General features: G+C 42.1%; 1 protein-coding gene across 6 annotated transcripts in view; it reads right to left on the reverse strand.

Annotated features, from left to right (window-relative positions):
• The window catches only part of WDFY4 (WDFY family member 4), a 300852-nt gene that overhangs the window by 191701 nt on the left and 92142 nt on the right, over nucleotides 1-17009 (reverse strand). For all 6 annotated transcript variants that reach the window (XM_055275366.2, XM_055275372.2, XM_063638069.1 and 3 more), the window contains exons 20-23: nucleotides 10733-10964; nucleotides 9153-9298; nucleotides 1647-1758; nucleotides 715-905 (exon numbers count right to left, since the gene is read on the reverse strand). In XM_055275366.2, the coding sequence (XP_055131341.1) occupies nucleotides 715-905; nucleotides 1647-1758; nucleotides 9153-9298; nucleotides 10733-10964 (681 nt within the window). The remainder of the gene's footprint in view (nucleotides 1-714; nucleotides 906-1646; nucleotides 1759-9152; nucleotides 9299-10732; nucleotides 10965-17009) is intronic.

Raw genomic sequence — 17009 nt, forward strand, 5'->3', positions numbered from 1 at the left:
CGTCTCATCCGACTTTACCAATTCTAAGTAGCAACGACAATCACAGTAAACACATGCAAAGCAGGTCCCCTGTGCAGGTGCTCCTCTAAGCTCTCAACACATATAAACACAGTCATCACAACCCTGCAAAACAGGTGCTCTCATAATCCCATTTTACACATGAGGGAACTGACGCACAAAGAGATTAAGAACTAGAAATGACTAACGTTTACTTAGCACTCATTCTGGGCCTGACATAATTCTAACCTCTTCACTTGTGTGAAATCATCTAATCCTCACTGCAACCCTATTACAGTCCATATCTTACAGGTGGGGAAACAGGCAGAGGATAAGTAACTCATCTAAGGTTAAATAGCAAATTAGAAGAGATAGGATTTAAACTCTGGCAGTGTGCTCTGCAGCCTGGGCTCTCAGCCACCGTGCTAGAGACAAGGTGGGGAGACCACCACAAATGACGTTAGAATTTGTCAGTGAAAAGGGCCAGAAGCCGCAGCCAGGTGAGCATCCTCACCCTGAGCAGAGCTCTTGGGCTGGCTGTTGCCTGCCCCTCCTGTGCTGCAAAGTTGCTGGTCTCAGAACCCAAGGGCTTTTGGCTCCCCTTCTCTAGAAGTCACCCTGGAGGGAATGCAACTGGGGCAAGCAACGCTCGTCCCTGTTTCCTGGGGATGACAGCCCTTTCAGGAGTCTCAGTCCCAGGTGGGAGGATGGGATTACCTGGTACCCACAGATGTGTTGCATCAGGAAGTCACACATGGCATTACTGGTCAGGACCGAGTGCAGAACTTTCACAGCCGCATACATGGTATGGTCATCTGTCGCTAAGGAGATGAGGCCCAGGAGGATGGCGGGCCCGCCAATGAAGTCCAGGCTGCTGGCAGCAGGGCTGGAGTGGAATACCCTCACCCCTGTGTGGCATAAAGTGGGCATTTCATTAACATGTCACAGCTTCATTACAATGGGAAATGCCCCGACAGCACAGGAGGACCAATGAGCTACCAGTGCCACCATCCACCCACAGCCAGAGGGACCTGTGCACCTGGGACAGGCTGGGAGGAAGAGCAGGAGGCTCTGAAAGTCTTAGATGGCTGGGAGATACTGTGCTAAGTCCTTTCTTTGCCATCAGAAGGCTGAACGGCCCATAGTATTTCAGATTGCTGCCCTCGGCCTTCACTCCAGGGTGTTGGATGAGCCAGACCCCTGAGCCTCAGTATCCCTATTGCTCCAACAACCCATTGCTCTTGCCTGTCCTCTAGATCCTGCTGGGCAGGGCACTTGCACCAATTTGTTGCCTTGCTATTGCTCAATTGAATGGTGACCAGCAGTTTTCACTCAAACAGCCACAACCAGTGCTTCTGCTCAAAAGCCCCACTGTACTCACTAGATAGACAGGTTCCTGTTGTCACAGACAGCAGCCTGGTTAGTAGCTGAGCTCACTACTGATTGCCAGATGTTGCCAGGTGAACAGATCCTCACGCTTTCTGGAAGACTAACTCTCTGTCTGGATTCACCCCCAGCTCTGGTCCTCCCCACCCTGGTTCCCCGGCACACTCTATCCTCTCCACCACTGCAGAACTCCAGGGTGCACAAGCCATGACAGCACAAACCCTGCTTCCCAAATAGCAGCAAAGCTTCCCAGCTGAACACACCTAATTGACCCACAGCAACAGCTCCAATGGTCCGCAGAGACCCTGACAGGTGGCCAGCACAATTCCTCAGCAAGAACACGGGCATGGCATTGTCACGGGATGAAATGTTCATCTAGAGAAATGAGCAGCAATTAGTCCTAAGAAACTCCTGCAAAAGAAGAAGTGTTGTCCACGAGCTCCTGGAGGGCAGGCCCTCTGGGGCCTGGCCCAGTGCTGACACTCCATCAGCAATAATCAGAGAATGAATAGCAATTGAACCAATGTCAGGGGATTGAAGCCAAAATTCAGGCTCATGCATTCTGTCTCCCAAGCTGTGGCTGAATTGTAAGTGAGCAGCTTCAGTTACGCGGTCTGAGCCACCAGTGTCCCACGTGCTCACAGTGAGGTGCTAAGAAGAGCAAGAGGGACCCAAGGACACTTTCAGATGGAACAGCGCTACCAAGGTGAGGGCTGCCACCTTCTCAGACTAGGGTTGTTCAGGTTCTGGGAGCCCAATCTCTACAGGTGTCAAACGGGCAAGAAGATAGAAATCCTGGCCTCCTACATCAGAAAGCGGTGTGTTGCTGCTAAGCCACAACTTTCATGATCAACAGGACCTAGTTCCTGACTCCCCATCCTCTGGGGGTACCCTCTGTCCATGAGGGTGAAGAGAATATAAACAAATTGCAAATTTTCATCAGTGCTAAGCAAAAGAGCTCTTTATGCAAAAATTGGAAGTAAATTTAATGGCATCCCCATCTACAAACATATCTCCTTGTTGTTTTGAAAATTTACTGCTTTTTGTTTGTTTGTTGGTTGTTTTAATCACAGCAATACTGGATGCTGCTGTGAATCACACCTGTAATCCCAACTACTCAGGAGGCCAAAGCAGGAGGATCACTTGAGCCCAGGAGTTCAAGACCAGCCTGGGCAACATAGAGAGATCCCATCTGTAAAAAAAATAAAAAATTAAAATTAAAAAAATCACAACAACTCAAAGAATATCTCAGTGTTAGTGGGTCATTAATACCCAGGACTAGGGAAGCTCAATAGTGTTTTCAATGTTGCAAAGGTATTTAAAATATGTCATTTGTTCTTGTTCTTTTATTTATGATTTTTCTTTTTTTTTTTTTTTTTACATTTCTTTTTTTTTTAATTATACTTTAGGGTTTTAGGGTACATGTGCACAATGTGCAGGTTTGTTACATATGTATCCATGTGCCATGTTGATTTCCTGCACCCATTAACTCGTCATTTAGCATTAGGTGTATCTCCTAATGCTGTCCCTCCCCGCTCCCCCCACCCCACAACAGTCCCCAGAGCGTGATGTTCCCCTTCCGGTGTCCATGAGTTCTCATTGTTCAATTCCCACCTATGAGTGAGAACATGCGGTGTTTGGTTTTTTGTCCTTGCGATAGTTTACTGAGAATGATGTTTTCCAGTTTCATCCATGTCCCTACAAAGGACACGAACTCATCATTTTTTATGGCTGCATAGTATTCCATGGTGTATATGTGCCACATTTTCTTAATCCAGTCTATCGTTGTTGGACATTTGGGTTGGTTCCAACTCTTTGCTATTGTGAATAGTGCCGCAATAAACATACGTGTGCATGTGTCTTTATAGCAGCATGATTTATAGTCCTTTGGGTATATACCCAGTAATGGGATGGCTGGGTCAAATGGTATTTCTAGTTCGAGATCCCTGAGGAATCGCCACACTGACTTCCACAATGGTTGAACTAGTTTACAGTCCCACCAACAGTGTAAAAGTGTTCCTATTTCTCCACATCCTCTCCAGCACCTGTTGTTTCCTGATTTTTTAATGATGGCCATTCTAACTGGTGTGAGATGGTATCTCACTGTGGTTTTGATTTGCATTTCTCTGATGGCCAGTGATGAGGAGCATTTCTTCATGTGTTTTTTGGCTGCATAAATGTCTTCTTTTGAGAAGTGTCTGTTCATGTCCTCTGCCCACTTTTTGATGGGGTTGTTTGTTTTTTTCTTGTAAATTTGTTTGAGTTCATTGTAGATTCTGGATATTAGCCCTTTGTCAGATGAGTAGGTTGCAAAATTTTTCTCCCATTGTGTAGGTTGCCTGTTCACTCTGATGATAGTTTCTTTTGCTGTGCAGAAGCTCTTTAGTTTAATGAGATCCCATTTGTCGATTTTGGCTTTTGTTGCCATTGCTTTTGGTGTTTTAGACATGAAGTCCTTGCCCACGCCTATGTCCTGAATGGTATTGCCTAGGTTTTCTTGTAGGATTTTAATGGTTTTAGGTCTAACATATAAGTCTTTAATCCATCTGGAATTAATTTTTGTATAAGGTGTAAGGAAGGGATCCAGTTGCAGCTTTCTACATATGGCTAGCCAGTTTTCCCAGCACCATTTATTAAATAGGGAATCCTTTCCCCATTTCTTGTTTTTGTCAGGTTTGTCAAAGATCAGATAGTTGTAGCAATGCGGCATCATTTCTGAGGGCTCTGTTCTGTTCCATTGATCTATGTCTCTGTTGTGGTACCAGTACCATGCTGTTTTGGTTACTGTAGCCTTGTAGTATAGTTTAAAGTCAGGTAGTGTGATGCCTCCAGCTTTGTTCTTTTGGCTTAGGATTGACTTGGCAATGCGGGCTCTTTTTTGGTTCCATATGAACTTTAAAGTAGTTTTTTCCAATTCTGTGAAGAAAGTCATTGGTAGCTTGATGGGGATGGCATTGAATCTATAAATTACCTTGGGCAGTATGGCCATTTTCACGATATTGATTCTTCCAACCCATGAGCATGGAATGTTCTTCCATTTGTTTGTATCCTCTTTTATTTCATTGAGCAGTGGTTTGTAGTTCTCCTTGAAGAGGTCCTTCACATCCCTTGTAAGTTGGATTCCTAGGTATTTTATTCTCTTTGAAGCAATTGTGAATGGGAGTTCACTCATGATTTGGCTCTCTGTTTGTCTGTTATTGGTGTACAAGAATGCTTGTGATTTTTGTACATTAATTTTGTATCCTGAGACTTTGCTGAAGTTGCTAATCAGCTTAAGGAGATTTTGGGCTGAGACAATGGGGTTTTCTAGATATACAATCATGTCATCTGCAAACAGGGACAATTTGACTTCCTCTTTTCCTAATTGAATACCCTTTATTTCCTTCTCCTGCCTGATTGCTCTGGCCAGAACTTCCAGCACTATGTTGAATAGGAGCGGTGAGAGAGGGCATCCCTGTCTTGTGCCAGTTTTCAGAGGGAATGCTTCCAGTTTTTGCCCATTCAGTATGATATTGGCTGTGGGTTTGTTGTAGATAGCTCTTATTATTTTGAGATATGTCCCATCAATACCTAATTTATTGAGAGTTTTTAGCATGAAGGGTTGTTGAATTTTGTCAAAGGCCTTTTCTGCATCTATTGAGATAATCATGTGGTTTTTGTCTTTGGTTCTGTTTATATGCTGGATTACATTTATTGATTTGCGTATGTTGAACCAGCCTTGCATCCCAGGGATGAAGCCCACTTGATCATGGTGGATAAGCTTTTTGATGTGCTGCTGGATTCGGTTTGCCAGTATTTTATTGAGGATTTTTGCATCAATGTTCATCAAGGATATTGGTCTGAAATTCTCTTTTTTGGTTAAGTCTCTGCCAGGTTTTGGTATCAGGACGATGCTGGCTTCGTAAAATGTGTTAGGGAGGATTCCCTCTTTTTCTATCGATTGGAATAGTTTCAGAAGGAATGGTACCAGTTCCTCCTTGTACCTCTGGTAGAATTCAGCTGTGAATCCATCAGGTCCTGGACTCTTTTTGGTTGGTAAGCTATTGATTATTGCCACAATTTCAGAACCTGTTATTGGCCTATTCAGAGATTCAACTTCTTCCTGGTTTAGTCTTGGGAGGGTGTATTTGTCGAGGAATTTATCCATTTCTTCTAGATTTTCTAGTTTATTTGCATAGAGGTGTTTGTAGTATTCTCTGATGGTAGATTGTATTTCTGTGGGATCGGTGGTGATATCCCCTTTTTCGTTTTTTATTGCATCTATTTGATTCTTCTCTCTTTTCTTCTTTATTAGTCTTGCTAGCGGTCCATCAATTTTGTTGATCTTTTCAAAAAACCAGCTCCTGGATTCATTAATTTTTTGAAGAGTTTTTTGTGTCTCTATTTCCTTCAGTTCTGCTCTGATTTTAGTTATTTCTAGCCTTCTGCTAGCTTTTGAATGTGTTTGCTCTTGCTTTTCTAGTTCTTTTAATTGTGATGTTAGGGTGTCAATTTTGGATCTTTCCTGCTTTCTCTTGTGGGCATTTAGTGCTATAAATTTCCCTCTACACACTGCTTTGAATGTGTCCCAGAGATTCTGGTATGTTGTGTCTTTGTTCTCATTGGTTTCAAAGAACATCTTTATTTCTGCCTTCATTTCATTATGTACCCAATAGTCATTCAGGAGCAGGTTGTTCAGTTTCCATGTAGTTGAGCGGTTTTGACTGAGTTTCTTAATCCTGAGTTCTAGTTTGATTGCACTGTGGTCTGAGAGACAGTTTGTTATAATCTCTGTTCTTTTACATTTGCTGAGAAGAGCTTTACTTCCAACTATGTGGTCAATTTTGGAATAGGTGTGGTGTGGTGCTGAAAAAAATGTATATTCCGTTGATTTGGGGTGGAGAGTTCTGTAGATGTCTATTAGGCCCACTTTATGTAGAGCTGAGTTCAATTCCTGGATATCCTTGTTAACTTTCTGTCTCGTTGATCTGTCTAATGCTGACAGTGGGGTGTTAAAATCTCCCATTATTATTGTGTGGGAGTTTAAGTCCCTTTGTAGGTCACTGAGGACTTGCTTTATGAATCTGGGTGCTCCTGTGTTGGGTGCATATGTATTTAGGATAGTTAGCTCTTCTTGTTGAATTGATCCCTTTACCATTATATAATGGCCTTCTTTGTCTCTTTTGATCTTTGTTGGTTTAAAGTCTATTTTATCAGAGACTAGGATTGCAACCCCTGCCTTTTTTTGTTTTCCAGTTGCTTGATAGATCTTCCTCCATCCCTTTATTTTGAGTCTATGTGTGTCTCTGCACGTGAGATGGGTTTCCTGAATACAGCACACTGATGGGTCCTGACTCCTTATCCAGTTTGCCAGTCTGTGTCTTTTGATTGGAGCATTTAGCCCATTTACATTTAACGTGAATATTGTTATGTGTGAATCTGATCCTGTCATTATGATGTTAGTTGGTTATTTTGCTCGTTAGTTGCTATAGTTTCTTCCTAGCCTCGATGGTCTTTACAATTTGGCATGTTTTTGCAGGGGCTGGTACCGGTTGTTCCTTTCCATGTTTAGTGCTTCCTTCAGGAGCTCTTTTAGGGCAGGCCTGGTGGTGACAAAATCACTCAGCATTTGCTTGTCTGTAAAGTATTTTATTTCTCCTTCACTTATGAAGCTTAGTTTGGCGGGATAGGAAATTCTGGGTTGAAAATTCTTTTCTTTAAGAATGTTGAATATCGGCCCCCACTCTCTTCTGGCTTGTAGAGTTTCTGCTGAGAGATCAGCTGTTAGTCTGATGGGCTTCCCTTTGTGGGTAACCCGACCTTTCTCTCTGGCTGCCCTTAACATTTTTTCCTTCATTTCAACTTTGGTGAATCTGACAATTATGTGTCTTGGAGTTGCCCTTCTCGAGGAGTATCTTTGTGGCGTTCTCTGTATTTCCTGAATCTGAATGCTGGCCTGCCTTGCTAGATTGGGGAAGTTCTCCTGGATAATATCTTGCAGAGTGTTTTCCAACTTGGTTCCATTCTCCCCATCATTTTCAGGTACACCAATCAGACGTAGGTTTGGTCTTTTCACATAGTCCCAAATTTCTTGGAGGCTTTGTTCATTTCTTTTTGTTCTTCTTTCTCTAAACTTCCCTTCTCTCTTCATTTCATTCATTTCATCTTCTATCAGCGATACCCTTTCTTCCAGTTGATCGCATCTGCTACTGAGGCTTCTGCTTTCTTCGCGTAGTTCTCGAAACTTGGCTTTCAGCTCCATCATCTCCTTTAAGCCCTTCTCTCCATTGGTTATTCTAGTTATCCATTCTTCTAATTTTTTTTCAAAGTTTTTAACTTCTTTGCTATTGTTTTGAATTTCCTCTCGTAGCACAGAGTAATTTGATCGTCTGAAGCCTTCTTCTCTCAACTCATCAAAGTCATCCTCCATCCAGCTTTGTTCCGTTGCTGGTGAGGAACTGCGTTCCTTTGGAGGAGGAGAGGTGCTCTGTTTTTTAGAGTTTCCAGTTTTTTTGGTCTGTTTTTTCCCCATCTTTGTGGTTTTGTCTACTTTTTGTCTTCGATGATGGTGATGTACAGATGGGTTTTTGCTGTGGATGTCCTTTCTGTTTGTTAATTTTCCGTCTACCAGACAAGACCCTCAGCTGCAGGTCTGTTGGAGTTTACTAGAGGTCCACTCCAGACCCTGTTTGGCTGGGTGTCAGCACCGGTGGCTGCAGAACAGCGGATTTTCATGAGACCACAAATTCAGCTGTCTGATAGTTCCTCTGAAAGTTTTGTCTCAGTACCCGGTTGAATGAGGTGTCAGTCTGTCCCTACTTGGGGGGTGCCTCCCAGTTAGGCTGCTCAGGGGTGAGGGATCCACTTTAGGAGGCAGTCTGTCCGTTCTCACATCTCCAGCTGCATGCTGGGAGAACCACTACTCTCTTCAAAGCTGTCAGTCAGACAGGGACATTTAAGGCTGTGGAGGTTCTCGCTGAGTTTTTGGTTGTCTGTGCCCTGCCCCCAGAGGTGGAGCCTACAGAGGCAGGCAGGCCTACTTGAGCTGTGGTGGGCTCCACCCAGTTCGAGCTTCCTGGCTACTTTGTTTACCTAAGCAAGCCTGGGCAATGGCGGGCGCCCCTCCCCCAGCCTCGTTGCCGCCTTGCAGCGTGATCTCAGACTGCTGTGCTAGCAATCAGCAAGACTCTGTGGGCATAGGACCCTCCGAGCCAGGTGCGGGACACAATCTCCCAGTGTGCCGTTTTCCAGGCCCGTTGGAAAAGCGCAGTATTAGGACGGGACTGACCCGATATTCCAGGTGCCGTCTGTTTCCCCTTTCTTTGACTAGGAAAGGGAACTCCCTGACCCCTTGCGCTTCCCGAGTGAGGCAATGCCTCGCCCTGCTTCGGCTCGCGCACAGTGCGCTTCACTGACTGTCCTGAACCCACTGTTAGGCACTCCCTAGTGAGATGAAACCGGTACCTCAAGCAGAAATGCAGAAATCACCCGTCTTCTGTGTCGCTGGGGCTGGGAGCTGGAGACCGGAGCTGTTCCTATTCGGCCATTTTGGCTCCACCCTATTTATGATTTTTCTTCTCTGAATAATTATAAATGAAAGGCTTAGTCTGGGAGGATGCCAGTGGGTGAGGAGGCATAGGATATTTTAACAAATGAAGTGGGAAACATGTATTTGTGTATTCATCTACACATGTGCAAACATGAAATAGTGTTTACTTAAGCACTGAAAGCTAAAGCAAACCATGAAACCAGATTCCAACAGAGATTAGCAGCGAAGTTAGAAGATGTACCTCTTTGGCGATCAGGCGGCTGTCCACCTCATTGTAAGCATTTCTGATGTCCGCTACACTGGTGACAGAGGAGCTGGCGATGTGAAGTCCAAAAGAAACTCTTTCTTCTGCAACGAGGGGCGTGGCTTCACTGTCCGGGTCCTCCCCTGTAACAACACATCTTTAATCATTTCTAGTCTAACTTTACAGAGCAGGAAATTAATCCTCATACAATTTAATATCTCTGTCACACAGCAAAGTAATCATTGAGAGGATGTTTGTATGTTGTCACATTGCATGTTTTTGCACATTGTATGTTTGCATGTCATTTGTTTTCCCCTCTTCTCTGATGCTTATAGAAAACCATGGGCTGGGTGTGGTGGCTCACGCCTGTAATCCCAGCACTTTGGGAGGTTAAGACAGGCAGATCACTTGAGGTCAGGATTTCGAGACCAGACTAGCCAACATGGTGAAATCTCATCTCTACTAAAAGTACAAAAAATCAGCTGGGCATGGTGGTGCATGCCTGTAGTCCCAGCTACTTGGGAGGCTGAGGCAGGAGAATGGCTTGAACCGGGGAGGCAGAGGTTGCAGTGAGCCCAGATCATGCCATTGCACTCCAGTCTGGGTGACAGAGTGAGACTCTGTTGAAGAAGAAGAAGAAGAAGGAGGAGGAGGAGGAGGAGGAGGAAGAGAAAAAGAAAACCATGGCGAAGTCTCCCAAGATTTGTCTTACCATGAAATAGATGCACTCCAGGTGCGAAACTACCAGAGCTTAAAACATCTGTCAAGTATATAACCTCATTCCCTGAAAGCAAACTGTTAAGTGACAAGAAACCTGACCTGAAATAGGCTGAGCTGAAATGTCTAATTTTCAATGAGCTGCACAGCCATGGCAAACACCCCAGTTTGAATTAACATACTGGTCTCTAAGTCAATGATACCCATTGTGCTAGTAGAGAAGGGTGGCATGAATATAGAATTGGTAAGACTTTGGCTCTAGACCTGACCTCGTCCCACTGCTCTGGCCAGTGCCATTTGCCACAGGAAATGAAATTCAAAGACATCATGGGCCTGGAGACAGAAATGCTCAAGAGCACTCAATCGCCCTTCAGCACATACAGGCCACTGACATAGATTCATTTATCATTCTTTCCAGATGGGAGCTGACCCCTTTGACTTGATGGAGCACAGAGAACAATGCTCCCTGCTTGAATAACAACAATCAATAATGAAAATGTGGATGTTTTGTCTGCCTGTTTAATAATTGAAGACAACAGTATACTTTAGTTAAAAAGCTTCTTCATTAAAAGCAATGTAACTTATTTATCTCATTCTCTTCTCTCTTTCTTTGCTGATAGTATTGCCCAACCCACCTCTTCCCCATTAGGGCTTTGGAGCTGAAATCTAAAGATATTGTCATTTCCTTTTCTGTGACATTTTCTCTTGGGTTGTAAATATATAATGATACAATTACAGAGGTCTTCCCTAATGACTGACCTTAACGCTGAGCTTATTCTCTGAAAATATGCTATAAATAACTAGATGTCCATTTAAAAACTAATATCAGCAAGAACATTGCAAATCAAAACACTCCATACCTTGGACATGCACAGCTTGGAAGTTACCACAATATCTTGGGCCAAGTTTGTTAATAACTTCCAGAGTTTCCATTGAAATGGCTTCTTCAAAGAGGTATGTGGGGCCAAGACGCCAGATTAGTGAAGACTTTTGTTTCCAGACTCGAGGGGTAGCAATATATCCATAAACATCCACAAATGCGGATGGATCCATAGAAAGGAAAGGCCCTGGCAGAGCCTGGATGTATAACATCTGTTAAAATAAAAAGGACAAGAGTGGGTAGTATTTGATCTCAGAGTTAATCAAGTAAATACAAAGTGATATAACATGATGCATCTTATTCTCATCTCATAGTAAAAATGTATTTTATCTAAAAAACTAAAATATAATTCTCAAATCTCAGAAGTATGCAGCAAAACAAGTTATTAAATTTGGAGTAAAAAACTGACGCTGTCCTTTTGAAAATAAATTTGATAAAAAATATTAAGAAACAAAAAAATGTCCACCTTTCCTATCTCAGTCATTCTACTAAGAACCTGAATGTCTAGTATCGGCAAATTAATAATAAAAGTTTTATGTATGAGCAATAATTACATACATACTGAGTGGAAAGGAAGAAATAAAACTGTTTCTATCATGTCCATGTAGAAAGTTCCAAGGAATTTTTTTTAATATCCTAGAACTAAGAAGTGAATTCAGCAAGGTCACAAGATACATGATCAATACACAAAAATCAATTTTATTTTTGAGAGGCTAACAATAAACAGAAACTAAAATTAAACACAATACCACTTACAATTATACACAAGAAAACGAAATACTTAGTAAGACACATAGAGGATCTGTATACTGAAAATTCCTAAGTGATGATGGAAAAAGTCAAAGATGACCTATATAAATGGAGAGACATACCAGGTTCATGGATAGAAAGGTTCACTATAGTAAAGATGTTATTTCCCCTCCAGTTGATCAGTAAGTATAATGCAATTCCAGCAAGGTTTTTTGTAGACACAAACAAGCTAATCCTAAAATGTATATGGGAAGGCACAGGTCCTAGAATAGCTTAAACAACTCGGAAAAAGAAGAATTAAGTTGGGGAAGGAACTACTCTAATAATGACTTATTATATAGCTATAAAATCAATATAGTGTGACATTGGTATAAAGATAATCACATAGATCAATGGAAGAGAATAGAGAACCCAGAAATAAGCTTATGTAAGAATGCTCACCTGATTTTTGACAAAGATGCAAAAGCAATTCAATTGAGAAATGATAGACTCTTCAACAAATGGTACTGGAGCAGTTGAACATCCACAGGCAAAGAAATGAACTTAAACCTTACACCTTATACAAAAATTAATTCATAATTGATCACAAACTCAAGTGTAAAATGTAAAACTAGAAAATTTTTAGGGAAAAAAATAGGAGAATATCTCCAGGATCTAGGACTAGGCAAAATATTCTCAAATGACACCAAAAGCATGAGTCATATAAGGAAAAACTAATGAATTATACTCAGCAAAACCAGAAACTTTACCCATGTGAATGAGGATTAAAAGACATGCTACAGGCTAGGAGGAATTATCACAAATCACATACCTAACAAAGGACTAGTGTCTAGAATATATATGTATATATATAGACACACACACAATACATGTATATATTTTAAAACCCTAAAACCCTTAAAACTCAACAGTTTAAGGCCAGCCGCAGTGGCTCATGCCTGTAATCCCAGCACTTTGGGAGGCCGAGGCAGGCGGATCAGGAGGTCAGGAGACCGAGACCATCCTGGCTAACATGGTGAAACCCCGTCTCTACTAAAAAACACAACAAAAATTAGCCGGGAGTGGTGGCGGGCGCCTGTAGTCCCAGCTACTGGGGAGGCTGAGGCAGGAGAATGGCATGAACCCAGGAGGCGGAGCTTATAGTGAGCCGAGATCGCGCCACTGCACTCCAGCCTGGGCGACAGAGCGAGACACCGTCTCAAAAAATAAATAAATAAATAAATAAACTCAACAGTTTAAAAAAGTAAACAATGCAACCGGGTGTGGTGGCTTATGCCTGTAATCCCAGCACTTTGGGAGGCTGAGGTGGGCAGATCACGAGGCCAGGAGATCGAGACAATCCTGGCCAACATAGTGAAAACCCATCTCCACTAAAAATACAAAAATTAGCTAGGCGTGGTGGTGGGCACCTGTAATCCCAGCTACTCTGGATTCTGAAGCAGAAGAATCGCTTGAACACGGGAGGCAGAGGTTGCAGTGAGCCGAAATTGCCCCACTTCACTCCAGCCTGCCAACAGAGTGAGACTCCATCTCAAAAAAAAAAAAAAAAAAAGCAAACAATGCAATTAGAAAATGGATGGACATCACTGAGGAGAATATACAGATGGCAAATAAGCACATGAAAAGATGAGATGTTCAACCTCATTAGCCGTTAAGGAAATACAAATTAAAAACACAGTGAGATATTACTACACAACTATCATAATGGCTAATATAGAAATAGTGACAACATTAAGTGCAGAAAAACTGCCTCACTCATCCATTGTTAGCGGAAATGTCAAATGATACAATCATTTTCAAAATAGTTTGGCAGTTTCTTATAAAACTAAACATTCAATTACCATAGAAACCAGCAATTGAACTCTTGGAATTCATCCCAGATAAATGAAGACTTAAATTCACACAAAAACCTGTGCACAAATGCTCACAAAGCTTTATTTGTAATAGCCAAAACCTGAAACATCCCAGATGTCCTTCAATGGATAAATGACTAAACAAACTATGGCACATCCATACCTTGAAATACTACTCAGAAATAAAAAAGAATGAACTGCGGCTACAGGCAAAAGTTTGGATGAATTTCCAAGTATACTTCCATATATTGCTGTGTGCCACATTACAATGTTCCAAGTCAGTGTCAGAGCACATATGCAATGGTGGTCCATCAGATAATAATATCATATTTTACTGTACTTTTTCCATGTTTAGAGTGTTTAGATACGCAAATACCACTGTGTTACAGTTGCCTACAGTATTCAGTACAGCCACATGCTGTCTAGGTTTGTAGCCTAGGAGCAATAAGCTATACCATATAGCCTGAGTGTTAGGTTAAATGAACTAAGTAGTATACAAGATTTTCTATACTTCGAGGCCATACTATTTTTTTAAAGGGATAAAACTGAAATTACAAAATATGATAAAGTAGCAGGAGGGTAGCTAATCTTCTTTTCTCTATTTTTGAGCTATTTCAAAATGCATTTATATTATTCTTATAATTACTATAAAATCACTATATATAAGAATATGTTTATAAATATGTACAATTGGCCCTGCATATCTGGGGGTTCCATATCCTTGGATTCAACCAACTTTGGATCAAAAATATTCAGGAAAAGAACAATAAAAAATAGTGCTATAACAATAAAAAATACAGTATGACAACTATTGATGTAGCATTCACATTGTATTAGGTATTATAAATCATCTAGAGCTTAGTTAAGCATGCAGGAGGGTATGCATCTGTTATTTGCGAATACTACACCATTTTATTTAAGGGACCTAGGTATCCATGCAGTTTGGCATCCAGGAAGGGTCCTGGAGCCAATCCCCTGAGGAAACTGAGGGATGACTGTATTTTTCTAAATGAGAGTTTACATAATTTCAGAAATATTCTTTTTCACCCTACCAATTAAGTGAGATTTTCAAATAAAAGCAAACAAATTGTTCAACCACCAAGGCTTGCCAGGAGTATGATTTTCTGTGCTCTCTTCTCTCTCTGTTCTCGCAGGCACAGAGTCCTCCTCTCTCTCCCACACTGAAGCACCACTCACCCCTCCAACCCACCTTGCTCCTCTCTTCCCAAATTCCCAGTGTATGCACAATGCCCCATTCAGGTTGACTAATAAATGTCTAACGTCTCATAAAGTTTCCAAATCATTTTGCCCAATTCAAACTATTAAAATGCTCCATATCTTTCCAAATTTATCTGAGTTTCCTTTGGCAATGAAAACAAAGGCTCAGCATTTTGAGAAGGGCTGTTAAACTAGTCAAATTAAGCTGAAGTTCTCACATCTTACTCTTGTCCAACAGATGCTTGCATCAGAACACAGGCCTTTCTGTTTATCCCGGTTGAGTTTCACTTGCTGGTCCTGACCCAACTTGTTGAGATTATTTTGGAAAGTTCTCTCTGTCAGTCTTGGCTTTGGCCACTCCATATAGCAACACACCACTCCTGGCCTCCCTGTTGATGGCCCTAGGCTTAGCAGGTCCCTCAGGGAGGATGTTAATGCCTGTACCACTTCACCCAACCACACTACCAGCCAGTTATGTTCCTCCTGTGGCTGCACATTCAATTCAGTTCATCAAGTGTTTATTCCATGCTCACTGTGTGTCAGCCCCTGTGCCAAGTTCAAGGAAGGTACAAACATCAATAAGACATGCCTCAAGGTATATGAAGTATTTCACAAAATATCAACATATTCTGTGAAAGAAGACAGAACAAGTGAACTCAGTAATTGAGCCTAAACAGATAAAAACAAAGATATTGCAACCACAAAAGACACCACACATCCCATCCCAACGAACGTGAGGGACTTCTGCTTCCTCTCTAATGACAAGTCCAGCCCTGTTCCGTGTCTCTACCTTCTGGATAAAAGTTATTAACATTCGCAGTCACCAAATTGCTCCTCTTTCCAGCAGCACCCAATTCAGAACAGACAGACCTCCACTTCTTTAAGCCCTCTTAAAAATCACCTAAAATAAACCTAGTTTCTGTAACAAGCCACTCCTAACTCCTTACTACCCCATGGGATAGGGAATCTCTCGCTATAGTCAGTTTAAATCTAATTTTTATTTTATACTGTATGTATGTTCCTGGAGGTCTTTGGCTTATAAGCATAAATAATTCTTAGAACCTAAAACAATCCTTAGCACCTTATACTATATGTATGTTCCTGCAGGTCTTTAGTTTATAGGCATAAACAATTCTCAGCACCTAAAATATTAGCTAACATGTAACAGGTGCTTAATAAATATTTAATGAGGAAAAGAAGAAAGAGAGAAAGGGAAGGAGGGAGGACTGATACTGTCAATAATTGGAGAAAAGGTTAACTATGTTTTGAAGGACCTGTTTTTTTAATGCCCCTATCAAAATCTTTCTGGTCGGCCAGGCGCGGTGGCTCACACCTGTAATCCCAGCACTTTGGGAGGGCAAGGCAGGCGGATCGCCTGAGATCAGGAGTTTGAGACCAGCCTGGCCAGCCTGGTGAAACCCCGTCTCTACTAAAAATACAAAAATTAGTGGGCATGGTGGCGGGCGCTTGTAATCCCACCTAGTCAGGAGGTTGAGAAAGGAGAATCGCTTGAACCCTGGAGGCAGAGGTTGCAGAGAGCTGCACCATTGCACTCCAGCCTGGGTGACAAGAGAGAAATTCCATCTCAAAAAAACATATATATATATATATGTATATGTATATGTTTGGTCATCACTGTCTTTTTTTGATAACAGGACTTTACCAGCAGATGGTATCAAATTCACCTATATGTGTCCCACAGAATTTGGGACTAAGAATTTGTTCTCATCTAATGAGTCTTAACCTGGAACAACTTTGACCCCCAGGGGATATTCAGCAATGTCTGGAGATGTCACTGGTGGTCACAACTGGGCAAGGTCAGAGGAGGAACACTATGGCATTTAGGGGGAAATCCAGCAACCCTGTGTATGTAAGGTTCTCCATTCTGGCTGCATATTAGAATCACCTAGAAAATTTTACAAACATTAGTAAATTGTCAAATTACCTGACCCAGGGAGATTCTGATGTAATTATTCTGGGTGCAGCCTGTGCAAGAGAACTTTAAAAAGCCTTTGCAGGTAATTCTAAAATGCAGCCAGGTTGGGATGCTCTCCCTGGAACTTGTGTGAAAATCCAGCCGTACCTTCCTTCTGTGGTCTTCCGGGCCCTCTCTTCTCTGACAATGGCTGCTGGCTCCTGCCAGCTCCACCTTTTCCCAGCTTTCTCTTGTACCTGGGGTGTCTCTAAATGACAGCCATGAGATGCTTCCTCCAGCTATACATTTGCATTCCATTACCTTCCTCATGGTTCTTGCTCTAAATCTGACAACACGTGTTGGTGTCTGCACACTCTAGTGCCCTGCTCTTCCGTGTGGTGCAAAGATGAGCTGCGTTGGCCTCACCTGGGAGCTTCTTGGAAAAGTCATACCTTAGGCCCTGCCCAGACCTCCCTGAGGAGTTTGCCCCTCAAAATGAGAAGCTTTGCTTTGTTCATTCT

The sequence above is a fragment of the Symphalangus syndactylus genome, chromosome 4 (genome assembly GCF_028878055.3).
Source record: "Symphalangus syndactylus isolate Jambi chromosome 4, NHGRI_mSymSyn1-v2.1_pri, whole genome shotgun sequence".
Classification (NCBI taxonomy): Eukaryota; Metazoa; Chordata; class Mammalia; order Primates; family Hylobatidae; genus Symphalangus; species Symphalangus syndactylus.